The 16,739-nt window shown below is 37.2% G+C and overlaps 1 protein-coding gene across 2 annotated transcripts in view; it reads left to right on the top strand.

Annotated features, from left to right (window-relative positions):
• The window catches only part of FMN2 (formin 2), a 164,867-nt gene extending 148,128 nt beyond the window's left edge, over positions 1–16,739 (top strand). For both annotated transcript variants that reach the window (XM_052805703.1, XM_052805704.1), the window contains 2 exons: positions 13,226–13,307; positions 14,714–16,739. In XM_052805703.1, coding sequence (XP_052661663.1) covers positions 13,226–13,307; positions 14,714–14,740 — 109 coding nt within the window. In that variant the 3' untranslated portion in view covers positions 14,741–16,739. The remainder of the gene's footprint in view (positions 1–13,225; positions 13,308–14,713) is intronic.

Below are 16,739 nucleotides of genomic sequence, written 5' to 3'. Positions count from 1 at the left end.
GGGATGAAGGAGACTTTCCCAGGGGGACAGAAAGGACTGTATAACTGCAGTCCAGGAAGTCATTGAGGTTAAGACTGAAAATGATCCATCCTGAAAATCACAGATAGATTTTTGTTTTGAATTTTAATTTTTACTTGTCTCATCAAGTTTAAATCTTCTTCTCTATAGATATTGTTTGTTCAGCTGAGGCAGGGTTTAGACTTTGGAAACCTTTGATGTCTTGGTTTGTGCTCACCTCTCAGAAAAGTTTGGCACAGTGCTGTTTCAGGTCTGGCAAAGTCAAGCTGCCTTCATTGCCTTTTAGGAATTAAAATATTTTGGCCAAATTGGCAGTAACAGTAACAGTGTTCCAACAAAGACAAATTATTTTCCTGACAGTGAAGAATCTTCTTTGGTAAAACAACTGTCTTATCAAAGCCTTTACATGGAAAATATTTTGCCTCCAATCATAGTTCAGCCTGATATCTGAAGTTGTCCTTTAGGCTTTTTTTCTTGATTTTATATTTCCACTTTTCTTAGTGAAAGACAAGATGCTGTGATGTGAAGGTGTCTTGGTTTTGAGAAGTCAAAGGAGAAAAATCTTGATGGAAAAATAAGTGTTGCCCAAAGGTGTAAGAATGTACAGCATGATGCCTTTCAAAATCTCAGCCTAGATTGACAGAAATCTGAAATCTGCCTATTGCCACCAAAATAAGAATTATTATTTCAAGAAACTAGATTTTCCTCTTTAGTTGATGTTCTTGAAAGTTTTTCTGCTGCTAAAGTTGAAGAGCAGGCTAGAACATTAATGGTCCAAGTAACTTTCTGTAGTTTTTCATTGGCAGCAAAATCAAGTAACAGATACGGTGAGACTTTTTAAAGTATTGCAGTATGCCACCTTTGGTGAATTATTTTCCAGGTTGCTGCCTCATGAAGCATACTTTAATTATTATAATTATTCATAAAATGTATAACTTTATTCCCTTTTCTTTTTTAGTTTGATCATCCTTCTTTCTCACCCCCTGGTTGGTTTTGGTGCTTTTTTGGCCTTTTCTCCCTCCACTTTACTGTTCAGTTTTTATTAAACTTTTATGCTGTGGGCAATGTTTTCTACAATATTTTATATCTCAGTTTCCATATGGACTGTTAATAGAGGCTGTCCCTTATTTAGTCTCTGCAAATATGAGTCACACTGTTTTACAATAATTTACCCAAAGGCTTTTTGTAGACTGTATTTCCAAAGGTGGTACTACTTTTTGTTACTGATAGATTAAAAGTGTATGTGTTAAAGAAAGCAGTCAGCCAGTTCTTATTTTAAACACTTTTCACTTGGCATTTCAACTTGTATATTGGTTTGCCAGGCATTTATATGCAAAAGATAAACATTGAAGTGTCAGACTTTGTATTTCCTTATGAGAAGATGAGAAAAAAAAAATGAAGAAAAATGGTGCAAGGTTAAAAACAAATTAATTTTTCTGAAGTTTTCTGCAGTTTTCACTCAGTTCTCTCACTTGAAATAAAGCAGAACTGGAAAATACTAGCTGTAGAGAAAATTATGCATGATAGACTGTTAAATACAGTAGCAATAAAAAGAAAAATGCACCTGAAAATTACAGTGAAAGCATAGGTCTGCCAAAAGGTTTTCTGAACGGTACTATTTTTTTTTGTGGTCACACTGCAGTCAAGGCTAACTGGAACATTCCAATAGAAATTGTTATCTGGGTTATTTATAAAGTTCTCAAAAATATTTTGTGGAGGTTGAAAATTCTGATGCTATGTCTATCCTAAAGATGTATCCTTTTAAGTGAAAATTTTCAAAGTAATATAACTTCTTTCTGATTAAGCAACTTTAGGAAAAAAAACAAAAAAACCCAAAATGAAAACAACAACCAAACTTAACAGGGCATGTTTTGAGCTTTTACATGTTGTTGTTATCATTGTCCTTTTATATATTTAATGTGTCACTGGTAGTCTATGCTTTGCATTCATACTTTGAAAACTCTTGAAAGGTATCTGTCAGTATAGCTTGCACTTTACATGTGATCAGGAAGAAAGCCAAGAAGAGCTGACATACTTTCCCTAATACTTTTTCAATGTTGTTTGAAAAAAGAATATGATTTTGAACCTTGCAAGTCAGCGTGCACATTATCTATGCATGTATTTCAGTTGCTGCATATCCTGAGATGCCTGTTGTTCTCTGAATACATATTGTTAGATATGCAGTGACAGCTACGCAAAAGTCTCACCTTCTTAGGAAAACTCTTAGGGGATCACACCACCAATCTTCAAATGCCTTTTTTTCTCCTGTAGTGAGAGCAAGTGCCTCATACAAACTGACTTATAAATATATTAATTTTTTTCTCATTAATCTCTGTCTTTATTTCACCCCTGCCCCGGTTTCTTTATATTTCTGATAGCAATATTCAATGTTAAGCATACTATTCCGGTTTAACACTTCTGTGAGAGCAAGAAGTATTTTAATTTTTCTTGACATCCAGCAAAGGCCTACAGAACTGTTGCCCAGACCCTACCACTTTCCTAGGAACCAGGAAAAGATAGCCTGCCCTAGGAATGAAAAGATAGAAGAGTTCATGAGGGAACACCTAATATAACCCTACAGAGGGAAGTCTTGAAAAGTTATGATCAATTTAAAAAAAAAGAAAAGAAAAGAAAAAAAAATTAGCAGCTGCTGGGTATGGCAATCAAATATGGAATTTGGGTATTGTTGGTAGCTAAAAATACAATTATTTATCAGAAAATCTCATATTGGTGTGGACAGCAATGATTCATCTTCAGGACTACAACTTCATCTTTTCTTTACAGCCATGAAATACATTCTGGCTCATTACAGTAACAAAAAGCAGTCAGTTTTTTAAGAACTTCTGTGTTTTAAAGAAAAGTTCCATTGCTGTCAAAGGTTAATATCAATATCATTAGGCTTTAGATGCCGGTTCAGATCTTAGTAGAAACAGGTCAATAATAAGGCAAAAACATGTTTGCAGGACCACAGTTCCACCTTCCCTTTCTCTGGGTACAAGTGAGGTACTGACACTCGTTTGTCCACTCCAGCTCTGGACATGTTTCCATTTCTTCAGATTGTTTGCTGTTCCAGAGAGCCTGTGCAACCTTGCAAAGATTTACCTAAACAGGGCAAAGTAAGTTCTATTTCTGGACAGGGGTGGTAGGGGAGAGAGAGAAAGGGACAGATATAGGTGCCCTGTAAGTGTGTACATAAAGTACATATCACTCATAAGCTCAGTCTGGCCCTTGCCCTTATGAAGGGGCATGTCACTGAACAGAGACTGACTGTCAGGGATGCCAGCAGAGGAGAGTTCATAAGCAGGATCAACATGATGGTAAAATTCTGTAAGTCCCTGATATCTTGCATCACACTAAGCTTGAGAATTTCTTTTGGCTGACTTTATTCAACCCTTTAACTCCCATGATAAATCTTTGACACATTAAAAATAATCTATAAACTCAAAAAAATGCACTCGTCTCTCAAATGTAAAAGTTGCCCATTCCCGTAAGAATAGCAGTTAAGCTGGCACCTGGTGTGTCACACTGTGTATATCTAGATGAAAGGGAGATTCCTGGCCAGCATGTCTCCACAGCTCATTGATCTCCCTCTGCAGCAAGACTGGTATGTCTCCCTACAGACTCCTCGGCAGGATGATTTAAAACTTGCTGTTGAGCAATTTAAAGTCTGGCATTGGATATCTGTACGTTGCACAGTGAGGAGCATGTTGGTAAGCTGCCACTTCTGCTTGCAGAGGAGGGCATTAAATCCCATAGCAGGAGCAACGTCCTCTCAGAGTAATTTAAGGGATATTTTGTTAACGCTTATAATAGGAACCAGTGAGTCAGACTTGAGAGTGAGAAATCGGGGGACATGGGAATATGCACTTGCAAAGAAATCTGGAGATGGAAGGAAAGAGAAGAAAAATGTCTCTGGAGTGGCAACATGAGAGGGCAATGATGCAAATGTGGAGGGTGTTTAGTGGGCTCACATTTTGCTTGGCATGCTGTTGTAATGCCAACTAAAAGCTCTAAGAATTATGTTAGTAGTTATGGGCAGACACATTTTCTGACTTGGGAACTTTAATCTCAGTGTCTTTATTGCTCTGTAATCAACTGAATTGCATGCTGGTAGGCTTGGTTTTACAACTCATAATGACATTTCAAAACAGAATGCAGCTTACATGACTTTGAATTGAATAATTAAAAGGATCTTCAGTTTTTGAGAATATTTCAAAATTTTAACTTAAATATAAAATAGCTTTCTGATCAGAAAATACTGTTACAGGCATTGGAAAGTCTACTTAAAAGAAGCCCAAACACACCAAAGATTCAGAAGCAAGGAACGGTCCTTTGAGGCAGTGGCTCACAAAGAGACAATTTGCTGTCCAGCTGAGTTGCTCAACATTTCAGTACTTTTTTTTAATTCCTTGTGCATTTTCAGTAATTAATCCTTTTTTTTTCAGTGAAAACACCATCATTTTTTAGTTAGGGGAGGAGAGCAGTAACTTTCAGTTTTAGTATTGCTTTTGAGGGAAAAGTTTGTGAAAAATAAAAGCATTTGGAGATAAGTTTCTCAATCTGGATCTTTGGTGGAAATTACTTTTAAACATTTTAGTTTAACATTTTTAAGTCATACTGTGTTTTGTAAGGCGGGAATAAATATTTCCATTTGCAACTGTAAGCCAACTGGTGCATACAAATAGTAAACTTGAACAAAGTGAAGGATCTAGTCGAAAACTAATTCCAAATCTGTAATCTCTCCTAATTTTTGTGACTTGCATGAGGCTAGATTTCAGAATGCCCCCACATAAACAGCAGAAGGCCTTTTCAGCAGTCTCTTCTTTATTTGCCTGGTGTTGTATCATTCTGGCATATTATGTTGCATCTTAGTATGTGTATTGTGCATAAAAGGAGATAGATACCAATCATCATCTTGTAATGAAGTTTGCAGCCTGTTTTCATGGCTGTAATGTCAGATTGAGTGTGAGAGTTTAGGGTATAGTGAGATGGGATACCGTGATTCCTACCATATAGTGATTTTTTTTTTTTAACCCTTTCCCGTTTACCACTTCTTGAAAAAAGAATGACGTTTGCCTATGATATAAATCAGCACAACATACTCAATAAATAGTTGCATATTGGTGAAAAAAATGACACCACTAAAAATTTTAAACAGAATTTTTGACAAGACGTGCTACACTTTCTATACTTGTGAAATGTTTTCATTCCCAGGCAAAGTGATTACTTTGGCATTTGAAGTGCAATAAAATATTGTAATGTTTTACAAATGAGCAGCATCTGTCATTAAAACATTAGTCCCCAAAAGTTTGAGATGCTCACAGAGACTTAACATCTACTGTAACCCAGACCAATCCTGAACTACTGAAGATGTTAGATTCCTCAGTTACTGAGAGTTTGCCAAACCAGTGCATGGAGTTGGCATAATAATGACAACATCCGTTAAGTGCATGGCTGTGTGCATGTTTTATAGTATTAGTACAGGGAACAATCTAACATCAGGGTTTTTTTTTTACATTTTTGGGAAGAGCCTCACTGTGTCTGCAGTCGCTTTGAGTCATTACATAATTATGAATGAGCATCTTTTGATATGATTATTTTCACCTGATGCAGCAAAGTTGGAGGCCTCTTATTTTCCCATCTCCTGCACTGGAGATCTCTCATTCTGTGGCTCTCTAGCTGACTTATACTTTTTTTTCTTTTCTTTCCAGTGATCTCTTCTATTGACTCAATTCTCATCTTTGCTTGTACTGCCAATCTTGTAGCTATCAATTATCCAACATAGTAGCCCCAGTATACCCAATGTAGGCAACTCATCTGTCCAGGGTATGTCTCCATATTCTCTTTAAGATAGTATCCTTCTCCACATGGTCTGTTCACTGAGATTTTTCTCATTCTTTTTTACACAGTGCATTTTTTCCTTCTTACCCCATCTACTGCTTAAAAATCTTTTACAGCAAACACATAGTTTCACATTTCCGTTCACTCACGAGTTTCCTTTCTTTTGCTCGCTGATTATATTACCAGTTTTACCTCACCTCCAGTCTCGTTCCCTTCCCTTATCATTTCCTGTTGAATTTCCTAACCAAATAGCCCAGAATGCAGCCAGTTTCTTTGAGAGCAACCTGGCTTCAGTTCCAAGAAAAACAAGGGAAGGTGATGACTATCTTTTCTTAGAGCAACCTCTATTTTCATATGCAAAGTCTGTAGGAAAGTGATTTCCATCTTGCCTGAAGGTAGCCAGGTATTGCCTGAAATACTGGCCACTTTGACAAGAAAAAAAAAGAAGGAATATGGTGGCAGAAGTCAGGAAATGTGTTTAAGTGGGTATACGCACGTTTGCATTTTCTTAGAATCATAGCCAACCTTAACAGTTTAATTTTTTTACATCATTACATTTTCTTTAATGCTAAAGTTATCATCTTTAAAATGTGTTTCAACACAATATCCTTTTTTGTATTTATGCACATCTGTGTATTTCTGCACAGATAAGAGCAGAATCCCTAGATCACCAAGAATGATTACCAGATAGAACTGAGTGGAACTGAATACTTTTGAATTGAAATGCTTTCAGAATATTTTGAAGTGTGTTGTGGATTACAGTTAGACTCTGCAAATGGGAAGGTCTCATTTTCATTTCAGTTGGCCTCAAAGCCTTATTTTAGGCCTGTTTGACATGATGCACACTGAAGAAAATCTGAAATGTATTCCCCAGAGTCTACTCTACAATGTTGACAGAGGAAGGATCTTATTCAGGGTCCTGCTACAGGTTAGTCTCTGTGTTAAGTGGCCAAATTAAAACATTTTAATCTCTTTGTCCATGGTCTTCTGAGCCAACGTATGATTAATCACTGCGTCTTTCAGCCAGCCTTGTGGTCCTTGAAGTAACCATGCAAGGAGCTGGCAGGGATGTCAAGATGGTCTAATACATTCTCTCTTTGTTGGTAGGCAGAGGTTAGGTTTCATCAGTCAGTTTGATGGGACTACGTACATTGCAATGTGCTTCTTATCTGTATAAAGTCTTTGCAGTCAGTTACTGAATCATGTCTATGTCATCACTTCAACCCTACTGGCATGAAAGTAAAAACTCTACATTTTTTTTACTCTACTTTTATGTTGGGAATTGTAATTTTCCTTTCTGTTTATTCGCTAAAGAGAAACTCCCTAGCAAAATATCATTTCGATATTTTAGTAGGTGGGTCAAAGAATAAAATACAGGCACATTGCTCTGGAAGAGTTTTCAAAGAAGGAGGTTTAAAATTTTCTGCTCCTGAAGTCTTAAAGATGTCTGGCACTTGATATTTTTGCTGAGGATTTTTTATTAGTTTTTATTTATAAAAGTACTATTATTATTATAAGCAAGTTATCTCCAACCCAGACAAGCCTACATAAAATATTTTGGGAACACCCCTTTTATTTATCTGATAATAAGCACTTAGTAGTATAAAGAGTATTGGCCTCAGCTTTGTTTTATGTTAAAAAATACAGAATATCTGCAGAAAAATGTCTTTTGGGTTTCATGGACTATACTGTCAAACTGTAAAAGTAATGTCTGTCTGAGTTTATCGTGGAAGATTTTGTGAGCAGCTCCACTCTCTAAGGCATATAACCTTCCAGCCTTCTCGCTGTGCTTACATTTGTCATGTCATAGTGCTTGCTAGTGAAGTGTAGGGCTACCAAGCCTAGATGGAGCCAGTAGGAAATGAATCTGTCTGCCACAGATAGTTCAGACAAAGTTATTAATGCTTAGTGGCAGGAAAGTGGCTGCCCCCCTCAATGGATTGAATGATGACAGAAAGTCTCTAAGCCTTGATAAGGTTGTGGCCAGGATGGCTTTTTTGTCTAGAAGGTAGATAAAGATACTCTGTCTTTTACGTTTGTAAGGGTGTCTGGTTTCTTTTTCCTGTGTGCATGCCAACATGTAACTTGCTTATTCATCTTATAAACTGTCTTTAAACTTAATCATAGTTTGTATATGTTTGTCTCACAATAAATATAAGGTAGAAGGAGGTGAAAGTGCTGGGGAAGAGTTTTTATTATGATGGAAATAAGAAACTACTTCCTTTGTTATGGGTGATGACTCTGATTCTTATTAAGTAGCAGATTTCGAGACTTTAATTCTTGGGCTCTGTAAATGACTGGCTGTTCATTCACTTGTAGATTTTGGGGGTTTTTTTTTGTTTTTTTTAACTGATCCATGGATTGCCAACTGTTGTACGCTTCCTACATGTTTTCTTATTGTGGGGGCTGTTTGGAAGTATATCCTTCCTGAAATAATGAAGGAAATGCTTTAGCTAAATTTAATATTTAAGGAGATCTATTTGTCCAGATTCGAGTTATGAACAGTCTTACTAAGTATTTATAGAATCTGCCCTGGGCCTGATGTTGGGTCCACTGCTGTTAATACCTCTGCTCTTCGGATTACTACAGTGAGAATTAAGCAACTCTCCAGTTGTCTATGCTGAGAAGACTAGTTTTTGTAGGACTATGTTCTCATTAAGACAAAATCAAGAAATTATTTGGGAAGAGTAACAGACAAAAATTGTTAAAGGTAACGCAGCCGATGTTATCTTTCCTAGCAAACTGATACGCTCACTTTTAAGCCAGAATTGACATGAGATGGGACAGGAGTTGATAGCAAATGAACCAAAGTCAGTTTACTGAAAGAAAGTTGAGTTTGAGAAGCAGCTGAAAAGTATGAAGTGAGATGGTCTGAGCATCAGTCTAGCAAAGAAGCTTAGCACACTGTCAGCTTGCAAATTATTCCCATCACACTTACCAAGTTAACTGTATCACCTGGCTTCTTGAAGAGCACACCATGTCCCTTGTCACCTCCATCTTACTCACCTACTCTCAAATCATGCCTTAAGCATCTGTCCTGCTTCTGAGTATTTGGTTGCACTTGAGCGCAATGGCTCTATAAAGGGACCGAACAGCCTCTATAACAAAGTGTTAGCAGCGTAGAACTAAATAGTTTAAGTAAAAACAGATTTTCAGAACAATAAATCAATCTATACAGATGCCGGCCTTTGCCTAAGGGTCATAATCCTCAGGAACTGGGGAACACCCACCTTCCTGAGACTCTTTTTCCACAGCCTCTCCCGGTGGTAGCCTATCTTTCCACACAGGGCCTGACAATTGAATCCCCACTCCTTTCCTAGGAATGTCTTTTTAACTGTTTCATGCTCTTTGAGCTCTTTGTGCTCTGCATTGGCAGAGCAGCAGTGTCGCTTTGGCCTGGAGCCTGGAAGTATGTCATTGTCTGCAATTGCTTCCCCTTTTGTGACTGTTGGGAGGCTCACAGATTCATAGCTCTTGTGTTGTTTTCTCCAAATATCCTCTTCCCTCCTCCCAGTATTGAATTAGATGCATTAATTTCTTCATGAAGCTCTAACGACTCACTATAGTTGAATAGTTAACCCAGTCTTCCTGATATTATAACCACTAGCGTTCATACAATTTTTGCACCTTTTGATCTTAGGTTATTATCTTGCACCCCCACACTGAGCAGGGTCTCACTGAAGTCAGTGAGAAGTAGTGCAGAAAAAGCCTGAGCAAGAGGAAGGTAGGCAGGAATTAGCCACTGTGAGAAATACAACTTGAACCAGGCATGAGTTGACAGAAGCAAGATGGTTTTGCCTAAATCTGGTTAGCTTCCCACCCATGAAGATGAAGAATCATTCAGGGCCAGTGGAGAAAACCCAAGAAGTTGACAAAAAATCACCAGTGGCAATTAAAAGTTATTTTCCAACTGAATTGAGACTATTGCCCTTACTTCAAAGGTAACCTTTTATCTGCTTTTCTAGATCTTGCAGTTTAAATGGTACTGATGTTCATATCAAAACACATCCTTTGCTCTTCCAGAAGCATCAGGTTATTTTAATTTTACATTTAATAAAATCCTAATTTAGCTGAATGATCAGTCTTCAGAAAATACACTTGCACACTCTAGAAATTGATGCCAGTTCCGTTGGTTTATGATTTAGCACTGTGGAAGGCTAACAATTGCCTTTGTCTCTATATTTCACCAGTCTGCCGACTTTTCTTTTATAGATACAGCTGTAGATTTATACAGTTCTCCGTGCTTCCAGTTTTAACACGGTCATAAACTAAGCCTCCTAACAATGAGCCTTTAGTGAGATATCTTTACATTTCTAAGGACATTCCTTGCTGAAGAAACATACATGTAGGTTGTATTGGCTTCACTAAGGCTCTATCCAACCACTTTAATCTTCCTGCACAGAGAGCAGGATGGGGGCCAAGAGACAGCGAGCTGTCCCAAACCCACACAGTGAGTCAGTGATATGGTTGGAACTGGAACTGAGCGGCTGCTAGCTCTCAGCTTTGTCTTAAGTGCATTAGGGAGTAATGCTTCTCATCTTCTGCATTCCCGTCGGTATGAATAAATAGGCTCAAACTCCAAGGAATTTCACAAAAGCTCCCAAAAACTTGAGGACCGCAACCATGCTAGTGAGACCAGAACCTCTTACATAATCCTAGAAAAATGGGTGGCACAAGCTTAAGGTTGTCATTTATCAGTCTGGAGGTTGTGGATCATTTTTTTCAAGCGCAATCTAAGGGACCCAGAAGTTCTGATGTCCTCCCTCACAGAGTGGCATTGTTAGTAGCATTTTGCTGTTTCAGGTGGAGACAGCCTCTCTCCAAATCGCTATTTCTCTAATAGAAGCAGAACATTTTAGGGATGTTATGCTGACAGTGACACTTAACGTGACCTGCTTTTTAGAAAATAATGCCTATCAACTGCATTGTCAACGGTTCCATTCCATATGAGGATATTTGGTTTGAATTAATGTGACACCCACAGAGAGCTGTGCTGTCTTGTGACCTGGTATGTTAGGCAAGCAGTGGGTAATCTGTCCTGGATGGGGGATATTTAGATGGGACAAAGACTGGAACTAAAGATTCCTTGACATTTCCTGAGAATAACTTCTGGATCTGTGTGAACTGGTTTGGTAAATATTTTTGTATGTTACATATGCTGTCATTTGCATGATGAGTAGTCTGAATACCTGCATATATTACATTGCTTCTATAAAACAGTCATTTTGATAACCTCAACAGTACTTGTACAGTCCCTGAGATTTGACACTAATTTACTCCCAAGTAACATTTCATTTTCTTATTTAAATGATGTCTACCAGTGAAGAGAGCCAGCTATAGTTGTATCTGAAAAAAAGGAAATTTGTAAGAGTGGCTTTTGATGGGTTGGAATGTGTCTGACTGTTTGGAAAAGATCATGGGAAGATCAATGTCACAGATACTTTTCCTCCTTTGGATGTAAGTGGACACAAAGCAGAAGAAAAGGTGGCACTTTAGGAAAAAGAAAATGTCTTTGAATTTTACTGCATTCTGTATCATTCCCATAAGCTTCTTTTTAAAGCTATCACCACATTTTGGCTGCCACTTTTACTGAATCTATTTAAATATGTTTTAAAGGTGAATTACTTGGCTGTTTGACATTTTTGTTCTATATTATGCTGCAGCAATCTATCTGATTTGCAGTCAGATAGAAAGTGTTACAGCTTGAAAATAATAGGTTTCAAAGCCTTTTTTTCCCCCACCTGTGCACGTAAAGGTCTTCCTACATTAATAAAATATAAGGCTATCAAATGAAGGGAGCAGCTTGTTGGAAGTGCTAGAAAAGAACTGACGTTTAAATTAATTTTTGAAAGTATAAATTTGAAACTTATGAAAAGAACGAGGTGTGTCTGGTGAAGTTGGATAAAGGAGAGATGAATGTGAAGGCGGTTTTTTTTTAATGTGCTTAGCAGACCCAGCTGGAGACTTATTTTCAAAATCTGGCCCTTACCCCACACACAAAAATATTTAAAAATAATAGTAACACAAAGTCTGATTCTCACATTGCCCTGTGTTGTCTCAGTGAAATAGCAGACATGCAAGTGGTCTGGAGATGAACCGCAAGGAGCCAGCCAAGGATATATCATTTCTTCAATATCATTTTACTGTTGTTTCTTTTTTCACTGTTGGATACTGATGAAAAGGCAGAGTATGTGCCATCTAAAGTCTATATTGTTGGCAAGAGCAAGCCAATATAAGATTTACATTTTTATTTTCTACCTTCTTATTTATAAATAATATTCTCATCTCATAAAAAAAAATTACACCTCACACCACTTAATGGCATCATATAGAAAGGATTTATGTAAGTCTTTGAAGCTCAGAGAATTCATAACTTAAATGTGTATTATCAGTGTTTCAATAACCATGTGTGTTTGTAATGTTGATCTACAAAAAGAGTAAAAATGGTAAAGAAACATTTTACAGTGTGCCATTGAACCCACCAGACTGATTCTGGCAGGCTCCCAGTCTGAGTATAGCCCTCTGCCTTTCACAGTTTGTTCCCTATCTGCATGACGAAAGGGGTGTTTATCTCGCCAAAAATGTGGCATTTGGTGGCATTTCACAAGGCCCTAATTTGATACCATTTGCCAAGTCAGGAAGCACTAAGAAATGGACCCTCACTTCTGGAACCTGCTCTTCTCTTCACATCCAAGCAGTCCAAGTGCATTCATCCTCACCAAGGTCATGTAAGACTTGGTGCTCACCCTCTGCTTTGGAAAGAAAGATGTGTGCAGTGACATGCACCCCCTTGGTTGTAAACGTCATGTTCCATGATCTACGGCAATTTCCCATTTTGATTTTCAGTTAGGGAGTGGAGGAAATATAGGTTAAGCTATTTTGCCATTTTAAATACAAACAAAATTAGGTGAAAGGGAAGATAGTCTGGTGAGAAATTTGTTTAAACTGTAGTTGAAGTACTGAGGTTGGGAATGGATGAAGAATGATTTTTAAACAGTCATAAAAAGAAAAGGAGCTTTCTTAGCAGTGTTTGATATGAATTCTCTGAAAGGTAAACTTCATGTCAACCAGTGTATTTTAAATCCTGACACATTTGAATCTTCAACTACAGTAAGTACTGATTGCTTTTGTAACTAGAATTGATTATGCCATTGATTATGCCTGTCCATGTAAGTGCCAGAGTCTGATGGTATGGCAACAACAGCCACAGAGTGCAAGTGCTATTTTGAGGTGTTTGCTAATGAAAATATGGGGAATAAAGTTATCCACCTGTGTCCTCAGGCCTAAATTTGTAAGTTATATACTGCAGTGTCTTTGGAAATAGTTTTGCTCTACAGGAATATTTATAAATTTTGTCTCTCTTCAGAGTTAAAGAAGCAGAGGAGGTCTGCAGGCAGAAAAAGGGGAAGTCGCTCTACAATATAAGACCAAAACATGACTCCGGAATTGTAAGTAAAAATTGTAGCAATACTTCTGTTCCCATCAGTCGTTGTACCTTTTTCTCTTTGCATTTTTAGATATGTTATTCCTGATGTACTTTTTTGTTCTGGGTTGTTGGGTTTTTTTAACGTTTAACATTTTCATAAAAGGTGTTAGATTAACAACCTTGAACACTGCCTATGAATATTACTCCACAAAATAGATGTAGCACAAGCAAGAGCAGCATATTATTGCCCCACCCTGCCAATCTGTCTGCATCCCAGTCGTGGTGTTGGTGGTCCTAGAAGGCAGAAAGGCAGTTCCAGTTTTCAAGCTTATTCATTCTGTATTTGCTCTCTTTTCTACAGTTACAAAATGTAAGGAAGAATTGTGATAGGTACACATTTTTCAAGTTGGATCCCTGTCTCAAATACTAGTGGCTTCTGTTCCACTGATCTGGATTGGTTTGGAATAGAAACCCTAGAAAAAGATAATACTGTGCTCTCACCATTCTTCTGAAAACAGATAAATAACTTCAGTGATAGTAGAAGAGTAATTCTAGTCATTCAATGGAACTTTTCCACTATGATTGCCTAAACATTGCTAGGATCATGACTGATTTTACAGAAAATGAATACTCCTCTAGTGAAAAATTAGTCTGGCACTCCGTATTAAAATTAGACCTGTAGCAACTGGCCATCGATTACATTTGTAAAATATTATAACAGAAGTTTTTTTCATGTGTCCATGTCCCTGTCTGCCCCACTCCCGCCAAAGGCATGATTTCTTTCTTTTGTGCTTTCTAGTCATGGCTATGTTACTGTGACACATCCTTGAAATGAAGCAGGTGGTAATTCACTATATCTGAACTAACATAATCTGACACAGGAAGAAATAATATTGCATTTTTTGTTTCTTATTCTGAATATTTAGGGACAGTTGGCTGTGATTAAGGCCACAAGAAACGTAAATGGAGTAACAGCTTGGTTAGGAATGATAAGCTAGATTTTATTTTATCAATTTTATTTGAAACCGGATCAAGATGTTATTTTAAAAAAAAAAAAACGAACTAACATTGATTTGGATTTCTCTATCTCACCTATACTTTGCCGTATGCAAAGACACTGAGATTTTTTTTGAGAAATAACTGTAGGCTTAATTATTCCTGCATCATTATCATTATTTGCACTGAAACTGGGACTTTCAGTGTTACTGAAAATTTGATAGAGTGAAAAAGAAAGTAAACAAAATATTTCACAAGCAGTGTGTTGCTGCAGTCTTCCTCAGTTCTAGCTTCAAAGGAAATTTATTTGTGAAGTGAATTCTACAGTAAGTATAATTGAACATTAGCCTATGTATTTCTGTGCTTTTCATAGTTGTGTGAGGTGGTTTTATATATACTCAATTTTCTGCTTTTTTTTATTTTATTTTTCAGAAAGCAAAGATAAGTATGAAAATCTGAGAGAAGAAAAGCAAAAGCCGTTGTTACCTGGTTACCAAAACTCAACATGCCTGTGGGTGGGGAGTGAGGGGGAAGGAAACTACATCATCCTGATCATTTGCTTTCTTGACCTTTTTGAATTTGCTTTTTGTTCTCTAGAGTTTTCCACCAATTGATGTGTTATTGTACATTCATTCACGAATGTAATCACTTTAATGGAGTGCCCAGCAATAGACTAGGTATGGACTTGAAACACCTTCCCTGTACTCTGTATCTCCTTTGCCACTCAAAAATGGTATTTTGTAAAGTGTATGGTATATTCCAAATAGGCCAAGTCAGCATGCATAAAAAGCGGCATCTGCATCAGTTCTGAACATGCTGAAAACTGCATTAAGTTGAACTTCATAAGAATGCTACTTGATACAGTAAAACATTTCCATTCCTACTGGCAACATCTGTCTAACACAAATACTTCATGGCACTGCACTTAGATTAGGGAAAGAAATGTTACTCCTAGTGAATTGTTTGTATCCGTTTCATGTTGGCATTTGTAGTTTGTATTTTGAATCGTTAAGTGCTGTTTATACAGTATAATCAATGCTTTCCCAACTTGTTTGGTTGCCCTCCATGATTAAATATTTGTGGAACAAGATGTTTACTGTAACTATCTTTAAAATCGATAAGGCAGCATATTTTTACTTCATCTTTTGCCAGATAGTGAATGCCAGGTGGTAAGGGGGTCAGAAATCCAACATTAAAAAAAGAAAAAGAAAAAAAAGAGTAAGTGAAAAGCAGGAAAATACAGAAAAGCACAGAAGTATGATAGAGAGTATGAGAGAGATTTGGCTATTATAGTTTGTTAATATATAAAGCAGCTAATACTTTTACATGAACTTTAGAAGGTATAGTATAGTATTAACTACTGATCACTTAAGTCAGAGAGGCTTTTGGCAACATGTACATGACTTCCCTTTTGGAATTAGCTTTACAGTTAATTTAAAACTCCTTCAGAGAGCCATTAAAAGATGCACATGGGGACTGACATTTATGGAAAACAGTAGCCAATTCTAGTGACAGAACATAGACTACCAACTAATTGACATCGATTTCACACTTAACAGAATTGCAGACTTTTCCTCCAGGCTTTCGGTGTCCCTGACTAGGAGGTTAATGATTGAAATCTATGACTTAGGGCTTCCATTTTAGACCACATGCTTAATACCTATTTGCAATCCAGAATTTACTATATCAGTTTTGATCTGCTCAGCCGATAACAACCCCTTCCTCCAGTCCTAATTTAAGAGCCCTGAACCAATCAGCCCGATTGATAACATTTTTCTTTCAAAGCGCACTTTTCCTGAAAGCAGGCTGTGTGTGCAACTGAATTGGATGCACATGCTCCACAGCCTTGGAGCCTGAAAGACACTGGGGTAAGGCAAATGAGCTCTAACCTGCTGGCTTGGGTTATTCCCTGTCTAATCTAGGACATCAAGAGACATTCCTAGCTGTCCAGAGGCTAATGTACCCTACGGGGTGTCATAAAAGGAAGTGCGAAATATGACCTCAGGAATCTGTTATTCTTCACATATACCAAGCACTAGAAAATATGTTTTTTTCACTATGTGAAAAGCAAGTCTCCTGTTGCTGACAAACCTATGTGAAAATCTGTACTTGTAATAATTTCTGGCAGGGATATAAATTACCAAGAATGGAGTTCTAAAATTTTGCGTTGATGGGAGTAACATTACTATTTGGGGAAGTGAAAAGAAGAGATTATTTGCTGTTACAACTAACTTATGGAAAAAACTTTAAAAAATAAAGCTATTTTAATGGCACTGATTCAAATCCATGTTTGTATTTATGTAAACAACAGTCTTTTCCTCTTAACTTTGCTCCTAAGTGCAAGGATACAGTAGCATGTTTTCATTTGTAGCCTTCCTGTTCCCTTCAGTACCTACAGTATGTATATTACTATACTAAATGAAATAATAGATCATCTAACAAAGATCACTATGTGCAA

Source organism: Harpia harpyja, chromosome 13 (assembly GCF_026419915.1).
Source record: "Harpia harpyja isolate bHarHar1 chromosome 13, bHarHar1 primary haplotype, whole genome shotgun sequence".
Lineage (NCBI taxonomy): Eukaryota > Metazoa > Chordata > Aves > Accipitriformes > Accipitridae > Harpia > Harpia harpyja.
Note: the sequence above shows the minus strand (reverse complement) of the source record. Positions and strands in the feature narration are given on the sequence as shown.